The sequence below is a fragment of the Lissotriton helveticus genome, chromosome 6 (genome assembly GCF_964261635.1).
Source record: "Lissotriton helveticus chromosome 6, aLisHel1.1, whole genome shotgun sequence".
In the NCBI taxonomy this organism is placed as follows: Eukaryota; Metazoa; Chordata; class Amphibia; order Caudata; family Salamandridae; genus Lissotriton; species Lissotriton helveticus.
The window spans coordinates 1,053,246,403-1,053,258,459 of NC_136067.1; the positions used below are offsets into that span (position 1 = coordinate 1,053,246,403).

Consider the following 12,057-nt stretch of genomic DNA (forward strand, 5'->3'; position numbering starts at 1 on the left):
CCTTCTTTCCCTTACATAAACGCACTGAGGAATCCTGCCACCTAGGAACGCTTCACCAGTACGAGAAAGTGTGAACTTTACTCTAGTGACTGCCAATGCCCACAGAAGGGTCACTACTTGTGCCGCATGCTCAGTAGCACTGTCAGGCTGGGTGCTTCTGAGCATGCTCAGTAGATGTATCACGCATCTGCACATGTTCAGTAAGGAAGTAATTCCATCGCGCGTGCAGATCAGTCTTTCCTACTTCGCGCATGCGCAGCAAACTAACTTCCGGGATCACAAACCAGGTCGGTCGGATGTCTTCCTAGGAAACGAGTTGTGTGTCAGTCTCCTCTCCAAAGCGTAAACCATTTGAGAAATGTTCCACCTTGAGTCAGATAAGGTATGTAGGAACTCTTCTGCATGCACCTGTGTCACGTGGAACTGTGTGGCGGTTCCATTGACCATGTATGACACTTAAAGTGGGCCTTTATCATAAGCAGAAAGTGTTGCAATTCTTAGAGCACAAGGCCTGCATTTTGTTTAGATTTATAATTAAACTACAAGTAGTTGGTGTCAGTGGCATATGAAGAAGTGACTGGATGAATTTAACACATCTGACATGAGACAACAGTGTAAGTCAAATGTCGTCAGCCTACTGTTGTATCTTGAGTCTTCCTGCTGCTCAGCTAGAATGCATGTGATGTGGAATGTTGGATGAATGGAATGTTAGTGGTTTGTGAATGTCCGTTGGGTGAGGGCTGAGCAGCAGGACAGCTGCTCCTGATGGGTTCATCTTTATATCTTAACAACTTATCTTAAATAAAGTAACTAGAATAATCTACTTTGAAGTATCCATCTCCTTTCTGAATACATCATTTGGCGATTGTGTGAAAAGAATGAAAAATTGTCTAGCAGACGCGACAAAGAATTTTCAATTCTATTAAGGACACGGAGGCGAGGATTATGCTTCTCTTTACTTTACTGACATAAACAGCAGCCAATAAAAACTTTAAACTGGCATGACCCCGGAAGGACAACCCCCTCCAACAGTCTGCACCAATCAGTCTCAAGTCCCTTGTATAACTGTCCATGCACATAATACGACCTCCTCTTTCTTTGCGAATACATCATCCGTCCAACGTGACCGGAGGCCAACATGGCAACTATCGCATCCAACGTCGAGGAAACCATCCGCTGCATAACTGCAAACAATCCAGATCATAGGCAGGTCGACTCAAGTCTGCTTCTGTTGATCACCTGAAACAAGAATATATGTCGTAATGGCTATTCCTCAAACTGGAAATACAATCAAGCCATCATAAACATTCGGGTGGGTACAGTACATCATAAAATCATTCAATAATGCAGGACATTACAAGTCTGCAAGCCCGGGTGGGATAATCCTCGCCTCCGTGTCCTTAATAGAATTGAAAATTCTTTGTCGCGTCTGCTAGACAATTTTTCATTCTATGTCAGTCCACGGAGGCTCAGATTATGCTAGTTTAAAGTTTCTCCACCACCACTGAGGCTACATCCACAATAGGCTTATGATAAAATGTCTTGAATGTGGATTCAGAAGACCAATCTGCCGCAGTCATAATATCCTGAAGCCGAGAACCAGCCCCAAATGACTTAGATGCCATAGCACCCCTCACAGAATGAGCTCCAAATTTAGAGGTATCAATACCGGCAAGGTCCAACAACCAGGTAACCCACCTGGCCAGAGTCGCACAGGCGACTGGGCGGAAAGGCCTCTGCAAGGAAATTAACAATTGGCCAAAACCAGTCCTAAACTCTCTAGTACAATCCTCATATACCTTCAGACATTGAACAACACACAATTTACTGTGATGAGGAAAAGCAGGATAAGCAATACATTTGGTATGCGTCTTAGTACGTTTAGAAATCGTAAAAGAAACTCCCGAGGGAGTGAATACTCTACCTGCCAAATCCAAGGCGCGAATATCCGATACTCGCCTGCACGAGATCAAACAGAGCAAAAGTGTAAGCTTCGCCGAGAGCTGCTTGCGAGACAGCCCCTCATTAGCCGGCCAGGTCGTCAAAAAACGAAGGACCACAGACACGTCCCAAAGTTCAGTGTACCGTGGCTGAGGAGGATTCACCAGGCGAATCCCCCTAACTACTTTACAAACCAGGGGATGCTCCCCCACCGGCTTGCCCTCAACATGCGGATGTCCCGCCGAAATAGCCGACCTGAAATTATTCACCGATCTGTAAGCCATTCCTGACCGCGCCAATTCAGAGAGAAAGTTCACTATCACAGTGATATCGGATCCCATTGGATCACCCTGTCGTTCAGCACACCAACCGACCCACCGTCTCCAAGCTGACTCATATCGCTTGTGAGTGGAAGGTGCCCATGCCTGAGATAAGAAAAAGATAGCGTCTTGCGAAACTCCCGGCATTTGCCAACGGCGCCGGAAAGTCTCCATGCCATAAGAGACAACTGCTCCTGAAGGACAAGCGGATGGTAAAGACCCACCGGGTCCGTCAGAAGATCCGGGAACGACGAGATCCGCACCGGCGATGCACAGGCGAGACTCATCGCTTCTGGGAACCACGCTTGCGCCTTCCAGCACGGGGAGATCAATATCATCTCCGCCTTCTGCCTCCGAACCTGAGCCAGAACCCTCGGGATCATAATAAATGGAGGAAACGCATATAGAATGCCCGTCGTCCATGACTGAAGAAAGGCGTCCGAGCTGATCGCCAACGGATCCGGCCGCCAACTGTAAAACTGGGGCACTTGTCTGTTGAGCCGCGAGGCAAACAGATCCACCACACACGGACCCCATTTGTGATCCAGTGCTCTGAAGATCCGGGGGTGCAACCTCCAATCGCTGGCATCTCTCAAGTATCGAGAGTTCCAATCCGCCGTCACATTGGCGGATCCCGGTATATACTCCGCCGTCACCGAAATTTGATGGGCCAGGCAATAATGCCAAAAGTCCTTGGCTATCTCCGCAAGGAGACGCGACCTGGTGCCTCCCAGGCGATTTATGTAGCGTACCGCGGACACATTGTCCATGCGGAGGAGAATACAGCACGAAACTCCCTGAGGGGACAGAGTGCGGATCGCAAAAGAACCCGCCAGGAGTTCCAGACAGTTGATGTGGAGACTCAACTCCTCGCGGGACCACCGGCCCCCGGTCTCCACCGAGCCGCAACGGGCTCCCCAGCCCCACCGGCTGGCATCCGACTCTATCACCACTTCCGGGGTGGCCGCGAAAATGGCTCTGCCGTTCCACGCATCCATATGCTCCAACCACCAGTTTATCTCCGTACGTGCCTCCGCAGAAAGAGAAATCTGTTGGGCATAGGTCAGGCCCTTGCGCAAATGCAAGGCCTTCAAACGCTGCAGGGCCCTGTAATGCAAAGGACCCGGAAAGATCGCCTGGATCGAAGAAGCCAGAAGCCCTACCAGGCGTGCCAACGTCCTCAAGGAGATTGTCGGAGAGGCAAGCGCTCTCCTCAACTCCTTCCTCACCGCCACCCTCTTCTTGAGGGGCAAGAGTAATTGAGCTTTCACCGAGTCCACCTGGAAACCCAGGAACTCCATCACCTGAGAAGGCTGCAAGATCGACTTCTGAATGTTCAGGAGGAAACCCAAGTCCTGAAGGAGGTGGATCGTCCACGACAGATGGAGCGACACCACCTCCGGTGACTGACCTAAGATCAAGATGTCGTCGAGGTAAATAATGAGGCGAACACCCCGTTCCCTCAACCTCTGCACGATGGGTTTCATCAGCTTGGTGAAACACCAAGGGGCGGACGACAGTCCAAAGGGCATGGCGGAAAATTCGAACCACCGATCGCGCCATTGAAACTGCAGGAACCGCCTGTGTGGAGGATAGATGGCCACTGCTAAATAGGCGTCCTTTAAATCCAGACGCACCATCCAATCCTGCTCCAATAGTATATCTCTCAGGAGGTGTATCCCCTCCATTTTGAAGTGTCGATAAACGACCCAGCCATTGAACTCCTTGAGATTCAACACCAGTCGATACCCTTGGTCCTTCTTCGGGACCACAAAGACGGTGCTGACGAAGCCTAGCTCGTGTGGGGAGGATTCCACAATCGCCCCCTTCTGGATCAAGGAGCATATCTCTGCGTCGATGAAACTCTGCTCTGTTTGGGAAAAACACAGTGGACCTGGTCTCCGCCGCTGCATCGGGGAGGCATAAAATTCTATGTGGAAACCCTGTACCGTTTGCAACACCCAAGGGTCGTTCGTGAGCTGGCGCCACCTGTGGAGAAAAAGTGACAGTCTGCCCCCCACCATATGCTCTGATGGGCATAGAAGTCGTACCTGAATAGGAGTAGTCTCCTGAGTTCGCCTGTTGTCCACGATAGTTTCCTCTTTGCCCCTTGCCACGACCTCCTCTATCACGGGAGGGGTAGAAGTTGGGGCGTCGATTACCTCTGCCTCTCTGCTCTGCTCCACGTGAGGTCTGTGCATAACCTCGGCCGGACCCTCGACCTCTTGGGCGTCCGGCCCTATCAAAAACACCACCATGGAGAACCCTCTTGATGTTGGACTGGGCCTTGTCCAATGCGGAGAAGGTGGCAACATATTTGCCCATCTCCCTGACAAATTTGTCTCCGAATAGCATACCATTAGCTAGGACACCAGGTTCGGAAGGGGCCATCTCCGCCAGCTGGGAGTCAAGTCTCATAAGAAAAGAGCGCCTCCGCTCTGTAGACACGGCCACATTCGCATTACCTAAAAAGCACATGGCACGCTGTGCCCATTCCAGAACCTCCGACACATCCAGCGGCACATTCCTATCTTTGGCTATCACTGCCGCGTCCAGAATCTTCGTTAGGGGACCGGTGACATCCAACATTTTGTCTTGGACACCTCTCCATGCTCTATCCAGCCCCTTCTTTGGATCCTTCGCAAACTTGCGCATAAACGCCGCCATTGTGGGATCTAAATCCGGTGTGTCAGCCACCTTCCCTGTCAAGGATGGCCTGGGGCATTCGGAGCGCAACGTGGCCCTCACTCCATTATCGAAACCCTGACGCAGGTTGTTGCTCACATATTGTGCCACCTCAGGGCACGGTATCCACTCAGTGGACCGAGGGTGCACAATATTGTTTGGGTTAAAAAGAAGATTCCTGGGTACCTGACCATCGTCCGCCTTTTGGGTGTGCTTCACCTTTCTAGATCTCTTTCTGGGGGCCACTGATTCCACCTCCGAATCAGATGAATCCGGCGGAGTCGGGGAAGAGTCCCCAGACGTGTCATTCGCCATTGAGCCATGGTCCTTCAGGACATTCCTGGCCATTCGGGCCAACACCTGGGCCGAGGACTGAGAAGAGGTACCGCCCTTCCCGGCAGATTTGAACTTTCTCTTTCCGTAATTTTTAAGGGGCTTAGCAAAGGGCTTAAGAGCCTGGACTAGTGCAGTCTTCACTGACCCTTGGACGTGGGAATCCAGGGCCTCTACCAAATTCTCCTCCAAATGCTCCTCTTGTGGCTCATAGTCTACATATTCATCATATTCTGCCCACTGGTTATCCTCCTCGGCGTAGTACGCCATAGCTCTGAAGCAGGGAGGTGTGGAGGAGCTTCAAGGGGGGGAGTAGCCCAGGGGAGCCTCCAACACACACACAAACTCAAACAACCAAAATCACTACAGGCAATGAGGCTGAATATTAGGTGGAAGGAGACCCCTATTTTGCACACTGTAAGCTCCCCTAGAGCAGAGCTCTAATGCGGATGCGCTCCGTTTAGCGTTCTACTGAGGCCAGGATTGATGCAGTCTGAAAGCGCGATGCGTGAGGAGCCGGTAAAGTGAAAAACGAAAGTCGGCTCCTCGCGCATGCGCAGTGCGTGTGGGGGCCGGGCTCGACCGCCTCCTGCGCGCGAGCGTCTCGCGTCTGCCTCCTCCTGCTCCACCGCCCCCTACCGGTACACCGCCAGTCGCGCTACGCGCTGACAGCAGAAAACGCCCGTGCGGGCCAATAAACAAGAAAACGTTGAAAAAGTCAATAATCACAAAGTCACCAAAACACCTCAACCCCGAGCGGAGGTCCGCTCAGCACATACCATCACTGACGCGCGCGCGCGCCGTCTACAACCACCGCCCTTACACACATTACCCCCAAGAAAGAAGTAAAATAGAAGGGCACTTAACTCGCTGCTGCAGCAGCAAAGAAAGAGGAGGTCGTATTATGTGCATGGACAGTTATACAAGGGACTTGAGACTGATTGGTGCAGACTGTTGGAGGGGGTTGTCCTTCCGGGGTCATGCCAGTTTAAAGTTTTTATTGGCTGCTGTTTATGTCAGTAAAGTAAAGAGAAGCATAATCTGAGCCTCCGTGGACTGACATAGAATCTACGCGTGCAACTTAGAAGAAGCTCATTTATTAACGAGAAATGGACTTAAAAAAAAAGTAGTGAAGTCCAAGCTGGTTGAGACTGAAACCGGAGATGTATGAAAAAAAAAGAAGAAAAAGAAATCTGGAGGTAAATGACTTTTAATTCTAACTAAGAATATTTGTATAACGCTGCCTTGCACTCAAACCCCATCAGTGACCTTGCCATCAGTCGCCCGTTAACCCAAGTGTGCCAGATCCATTAGCGTTAACCAAGCAATACATTACAGCTGATGTGTGGTTCTGTTGAGATTCGTTGAAAAAGAATTAAGCCACAGTGTGAAGTTCTTTCTTTCCTACCGGCGTGTTTTGCTTTGTAGTTCGGGGGCAAATTATCGAGCCTCGGTGTGAAATGTTCACTATGTTATGGCAGCTGATTGCTTTAAGGCGGAGATCGGGCCTGTGTGCTGTCTTCTTTGTTGGAAACAGATTATGCTCAACAGCGGATATCTGTTGTGAACGGACTGAAATACTTTGGGACATTTAGATCAGAAGCAAATTCGATCTTACATTGATGAATAAAAGCGTGTTTGAAGAGCGAGGAGATCTTAGTCTACGTTGTGGTGATTGTGTCGAGTACTTTAAAAAGTTTTTTTTGGGGAATGTTAAAAAAAAAAGAATAAGATACAAAATTTAAGAACATTTTGGAGTTGGATTCATGGCAAGCTAACGGTTACAGTTATATTTAAAAGATGTTTGCACGAGACTGTCAAAACTTCAACTGGTTTACCTTCGGCGTCATCCCCTGTGACGACTCATCACTCCATTCACGGAAGACTAATGTGCGGCGTTTGTGGTGCTTGGTCGTGCCGTGAACCAACCGGCACGACGTTGATATGCGTGCCTCCATTTTGGAAATGGATATTCCAAGATTTGTCGACAGAGTGGTATCAAGAGGAGGATTTAAGTGAATGACGCTGCACTGTGAAGTATACCAAGTACTGGAATTGCTTTTATCTACCATGAGTGTTGCATAAAGGAGTGGAGTGGAGCGTTTTAAGGAATTTTAAAATTGCCAAAGGATGTCACCAACATAACTTTCATCTGTTTTGAACATTGCTCAGCGGATATCGGCAGTGGGATCACAACAGCGTCCAGATAGAAGGTTAAGAACCCAATTAAATCGGGAAAGCGAAACACTGTGGATGTTGTGATGGGACATGAGTTCCACTAATGGAAGTTGGTCGGTGAGCCAAGATGAAGTTATTATAGAATAAAAGTCAAAGTTTTAGAAGCGGGATCATCTGCCCAGGAGAAGATGTAACTGGTCAAAGGTTAGGGAGCCCAGAAGTAAGTGTAACAGGATAAACAACCTAGAGATGGAAGCGGGTCTGAGAGACCATGTTGGATTCAACGTTCCAGTTTTACAACGGGAAGTTATAAAACGGGCTCAAAGAACCTACGTTCTTGACAATATTCATTATTTGTGTTGTTTAGTTGTATGTGATGAAGTCACCAAGAGCTGTTCCACAACAAATGTTGTGTGTGAGTTGTGTCAAAGTGTTAGGCAACTCATTAGCTTGTGTTTTAGGGGGCTATGTATATGTGATCACCCCTTGTTAATGTTGGTTGGTTGTAGGTGTTTAAGTCACTCAGAGCTGTTCCACAACTAATGTTGTGTGTGAGTGGTGTCAAGTTATTAGGCAACTCATTATTTTCTGTGTGTGGGGGCTATGTGTATGTGGTCACCCTGTATTTGAGATGACTATGCTGTATATGGTCAGTCTTTATTAGGTATTGTGGGGTGTTTGATACCCGGCGCATGAATGAGTTATGTGAGTGCTTGTTCTTGGTCTGAGATGTTCACGTTATTTCCCGGCACATGAATGAGTTATGTAAGTGCTTGTTCTTGGTCTGAGGTGCGCATGTTGTTTCCCGGCGCATAAATGAGTTATGTAAGTGCTTGTTCTTGGTCTGAGGTGTGCACGTTGTTTTGTGGCGCATGAATGAGTTATGTGAGTGCTTGTTCTTCGTCTGAGGTGGGCACGTTGTTTCCTGATAAATATGGTGTTAAGGTTTGTTCTTGTGTGCCTTTCTTGTTATACTTGTCTGGCCAACTGGTATGATTTGTGGCATATGGACGTAAGATGTAGGTTAGTTGTTTATTTCAAGAAGTAATGTGGTGCTCTCTTCAGACTGTAGTGCGCAAGATGAGTTAAAATGTATTGTATGCATTGTTTTAAATTTATTGACTAAATATACCAGAGTGTATTGTTTTAAATTTTCATCCATTTTATTGCACAATGCAGTTGTTCCCCTAACGAAGGGAGATATGTTGTATCTTGAGTCTTCCTGCTGCTCAGCTAGAATGCATGTGATGTGGAATGTTGGATGAATGGAATGTTAGTGGTTTGTGAATGTCAGTTGGGTGAGGGCTGAGCAGCAGGACAGCTGCTCCTGATGAGGTCATCTTTATATCTTAACAACTTATCTTAAATAAAGTAACTCGAATAATCTACTTTGAAGTATCCATCTCCTTTCTTAATACATCACCTACCCTTCTTTCTGCTTGTGAGATTAGGCACTTATTGGGGTGGCACAGGGAAAATATATATGCTGTAAGCAAAATTGTGCACTTTTGAAAATTATTTTTGTGTCAACAGAAATACAGGAAAAATATGAAATACATATCCGAAGAAAATCAAAGTAACAAAGAAAACGCGTAACAAAAATAGAAATACACAAGAGCATATGTATTGATTCTTCTATTGATACGATGTAACATCGTGCACCCGCTTTTCCCCTATTTTTTCCAACAATTGATATGCACACATGTCCCCTTGACCTATTTGCCTACTCGCTCTTCTCTAAAATCTTTCCCAACAAATGTGCCCACTGTTCTACTAGTACGTTTATTCTCATAGGCCACTTTCACGCTTTACAACTAGCACATGGGGCTAGAGCGGAAATAGAAAGAGTAAGCAACTCCTACACTGTGGCTGCCTTAAACACAATGGGTCAATTGACTGAACAAGAAGAAGACCGGATACCAGCAGGACAAATTATAATGCATAGGTCTCCCACCAAAGCAATACATAAAGGAATATGGCCAAGGAGGAACCTCGAACATTAGTCTCCTACATATAATGCATGCGGAGATTGAAGTCACATATTATTAACCTGGATATATAAAGCCTTGCAATCCAAGACAAAAAACAAATGGGAGCTAGACCTGGGAACGGAACTAAGAGCCACATGTATCAAGCAATTTTGCGTTCGCAAACTGGCCACTTGACAGAATCGTCCTGTTTGCCAATGCAAAAAAGGCTTTTCCCATGTATCAAACCCTATTTTGCGATTCGGTAACCGGTTACGGAATCGTAAAATTGGTTTTCAAATTGGTATTTGGAAGGGGCGTGTTTAGGGTGTCCCTAAATCTTAACGGTATGTATGAATGTTTTGTGAATGTGGTCGCGAACATTCGCATTTTACCCATTTGCAAAACGTTGGGGAAAAGGTTTTGCCGCACTACAATGCCCAGATGTCCCTGCGAGGCCACGCCCACTGTGGCAGGTATTTGGAACTTTATTAAAGTGCGCCAAGAAAATGTGCTTTCAGAATCTCCAATGAATATGTGTGGGGACTGCACTCGTTGATCCAATTTTACCTGTTTGTGCGGTATGTGTGCGCGTTGGATTAGTGCCTGCACACTACTAAGTAGCTAAATGTAAGGCCTGGTGACAGAAGTGACCAGGACTCCAGCGTGCACCAACAGTGATTCAAATTATCCAATCAAAAATAATATATCGTGTTTTTATCACACATTTAATCACAATACATCAAATGGCATCACCAAATATATAGCATTTCAAGTAAATGTCATAACAATAGTCCAACAAACGATTGATATAATCCAATGTAAAGTAAAAAAATTACAAAAAATTAAATTGCATCACAGATTGCATAAACCCAATGCATTTCGGGGCTTGTGCCCCTTCGTCGGGGGTCTGTGTGAAGAAAAGAGAGAAAAGAAACAAGAAGAAAGAAACTAAGTTACTTCCAGTGCTTAGGAGGGAAGTGGCTTTTCAACATATGATATTTTTGAAGTCAATCTTACCGCAACTATGAACTTACAAATCCACTCATGGATTTGCTAATGACGTTGCGCATGACTGCGCAGTGATCTAAGGAGTAAACAAATGCTTCGAATGAACACAATACTATGTGAACCATGAATGTGCTGATGAATATAGAACACACGAAGTGCTAGTTACCTGAATACTTGCAGTTGATGTAACTGAAAATAAACAAACAGACAGGGTGCGTGCCGCTTTAAGTTGGGGCAAACTACTCTGAAGATTTACAATAAACATACGTTATTGCAGTGAAAATGATTCTAGGCTCACCTGCAGGATATAGGATGAAACGTATTTACCCTGGGGGATTGAAAAATAAGAAAAACTATTGAGCATTTAAACAATGCATCCTCGTAAGCAGTTCTAGCTAACCCTCCACAACAGGGAGGAAATGCGTTTACCTGTCGGAGTTCAATGTGCGTTTTGGAACGGCAGTTCAGCGGAGTGTCTCAGCACACTGTAAAGACAGTAAGCGGAGGGAGACTTTCAAAACTATGTCGTAGGTTATAGGTATTGTATATTAGTTTGGGGAAGTTGATGAACAAAAACACAGATACCTTGACAGGGGATACCCCAAAAAATTGCTTGAAGCACATCTAGGCAAGATCAAGTCAATTCCAAGAAATGATCTTCTGCAAAAGAAATCTAAAATGGCCAACCAAAGAATGGTTTTTGTATCTAAGTATTCAACAGCCTCTAGAGATATAAAAAGGATAATTCTGAAAAGATGGGAAATTCTCCAAATAGAGAATGATTTTGGCATACTGTTCACGGACAAACCTCTGTTCACATATAAAAGAGCTCAAAACTTCAAAGAGATTTTGAAGAAATCCTTGAGTGATGGGAGACAGCAAAATGAAGTATATAAAGGCACTACTAAGTGTTTCAATTGCAAAAACTGCAATAATGCCATTCTAGGGAGTACCTTATTGCACCCACGTACTGGAGAGAAAATACCACTGAGACACACAACGAACTGTAACTCAGAACATGTGGTTTATTCGATCAAATGCCCATGTGGACTTCTGTACGTTGGTAAGACCGACAGAAAAATAAAAGTTCGATTGTCGGAGCATAAAAGCCGGATACGGAATAAAAATTGCACTTCTCCATTGGCAAAGCATTGGATTGACGCAGGGCATACATTGGCGCAACTAAGATTTCAAATAATCGAACTGATCCCACAGCGTTTGGGCCATGATAACGCTAAGATCCTCCTCCAGAGGGAAGCCTTTTGGATCCGGAAATTACGAACAATGGCCCCAAGTGGGCTTAATGACAAAATGGAAATGGTCTGTTTTCTATGAATGCACAAAAGTAGGACCCCCCGAGACCTCAATTCCACGGTGATACTAATGTCACTCCCATACATTCATCCCTAAATTCAGTAATACTTTTCAACACAATCAATTGTTGCGACTCATCATAGCACTGCATAAGATTGTAAATAGGTAGTAAACTAACATTAATGTTTCTCTTTTGAATTTTTCATTTTAAAATGGGCTGTTTAGAATCAGATTGTAAATAGGCAGTGGATGAAAGTAATATTTTCTCTGTTTTTGCTTTGTTTTTCTGTTGAACTAATCCTATCCTT

At 45.9% G+C, this 12,057-nt stretch overlaps 1 protein-coding gene across 4 annotated transcripts in view; it reads left to right on the top strand.

The window, feature by feature from the left end:
* Window positions 1–276: 276 nt before the first annotated feature.
* LOC144763251 (uncharacterized) overlaps window positions 277–12,057 on the top strand; it is a 136,278-nt gene continuing 124,497 nt past the window's right edge. For all 4 annotated transcript variants that reach the window (XM_078648686.1, XM_078648687.1, XM_078648688.1 and 1 more), the window contains exon 1: window positions 277–382. In XM_078648686.1, coding sequence (XP_078504812.1) covers window positions 359–382 — 24 coding nt within the window. In that variant the 5' untranslated portion in view covers window positions 277–358. The remainder of the gene's footprint in view (window positions 383–12,057) is intronic.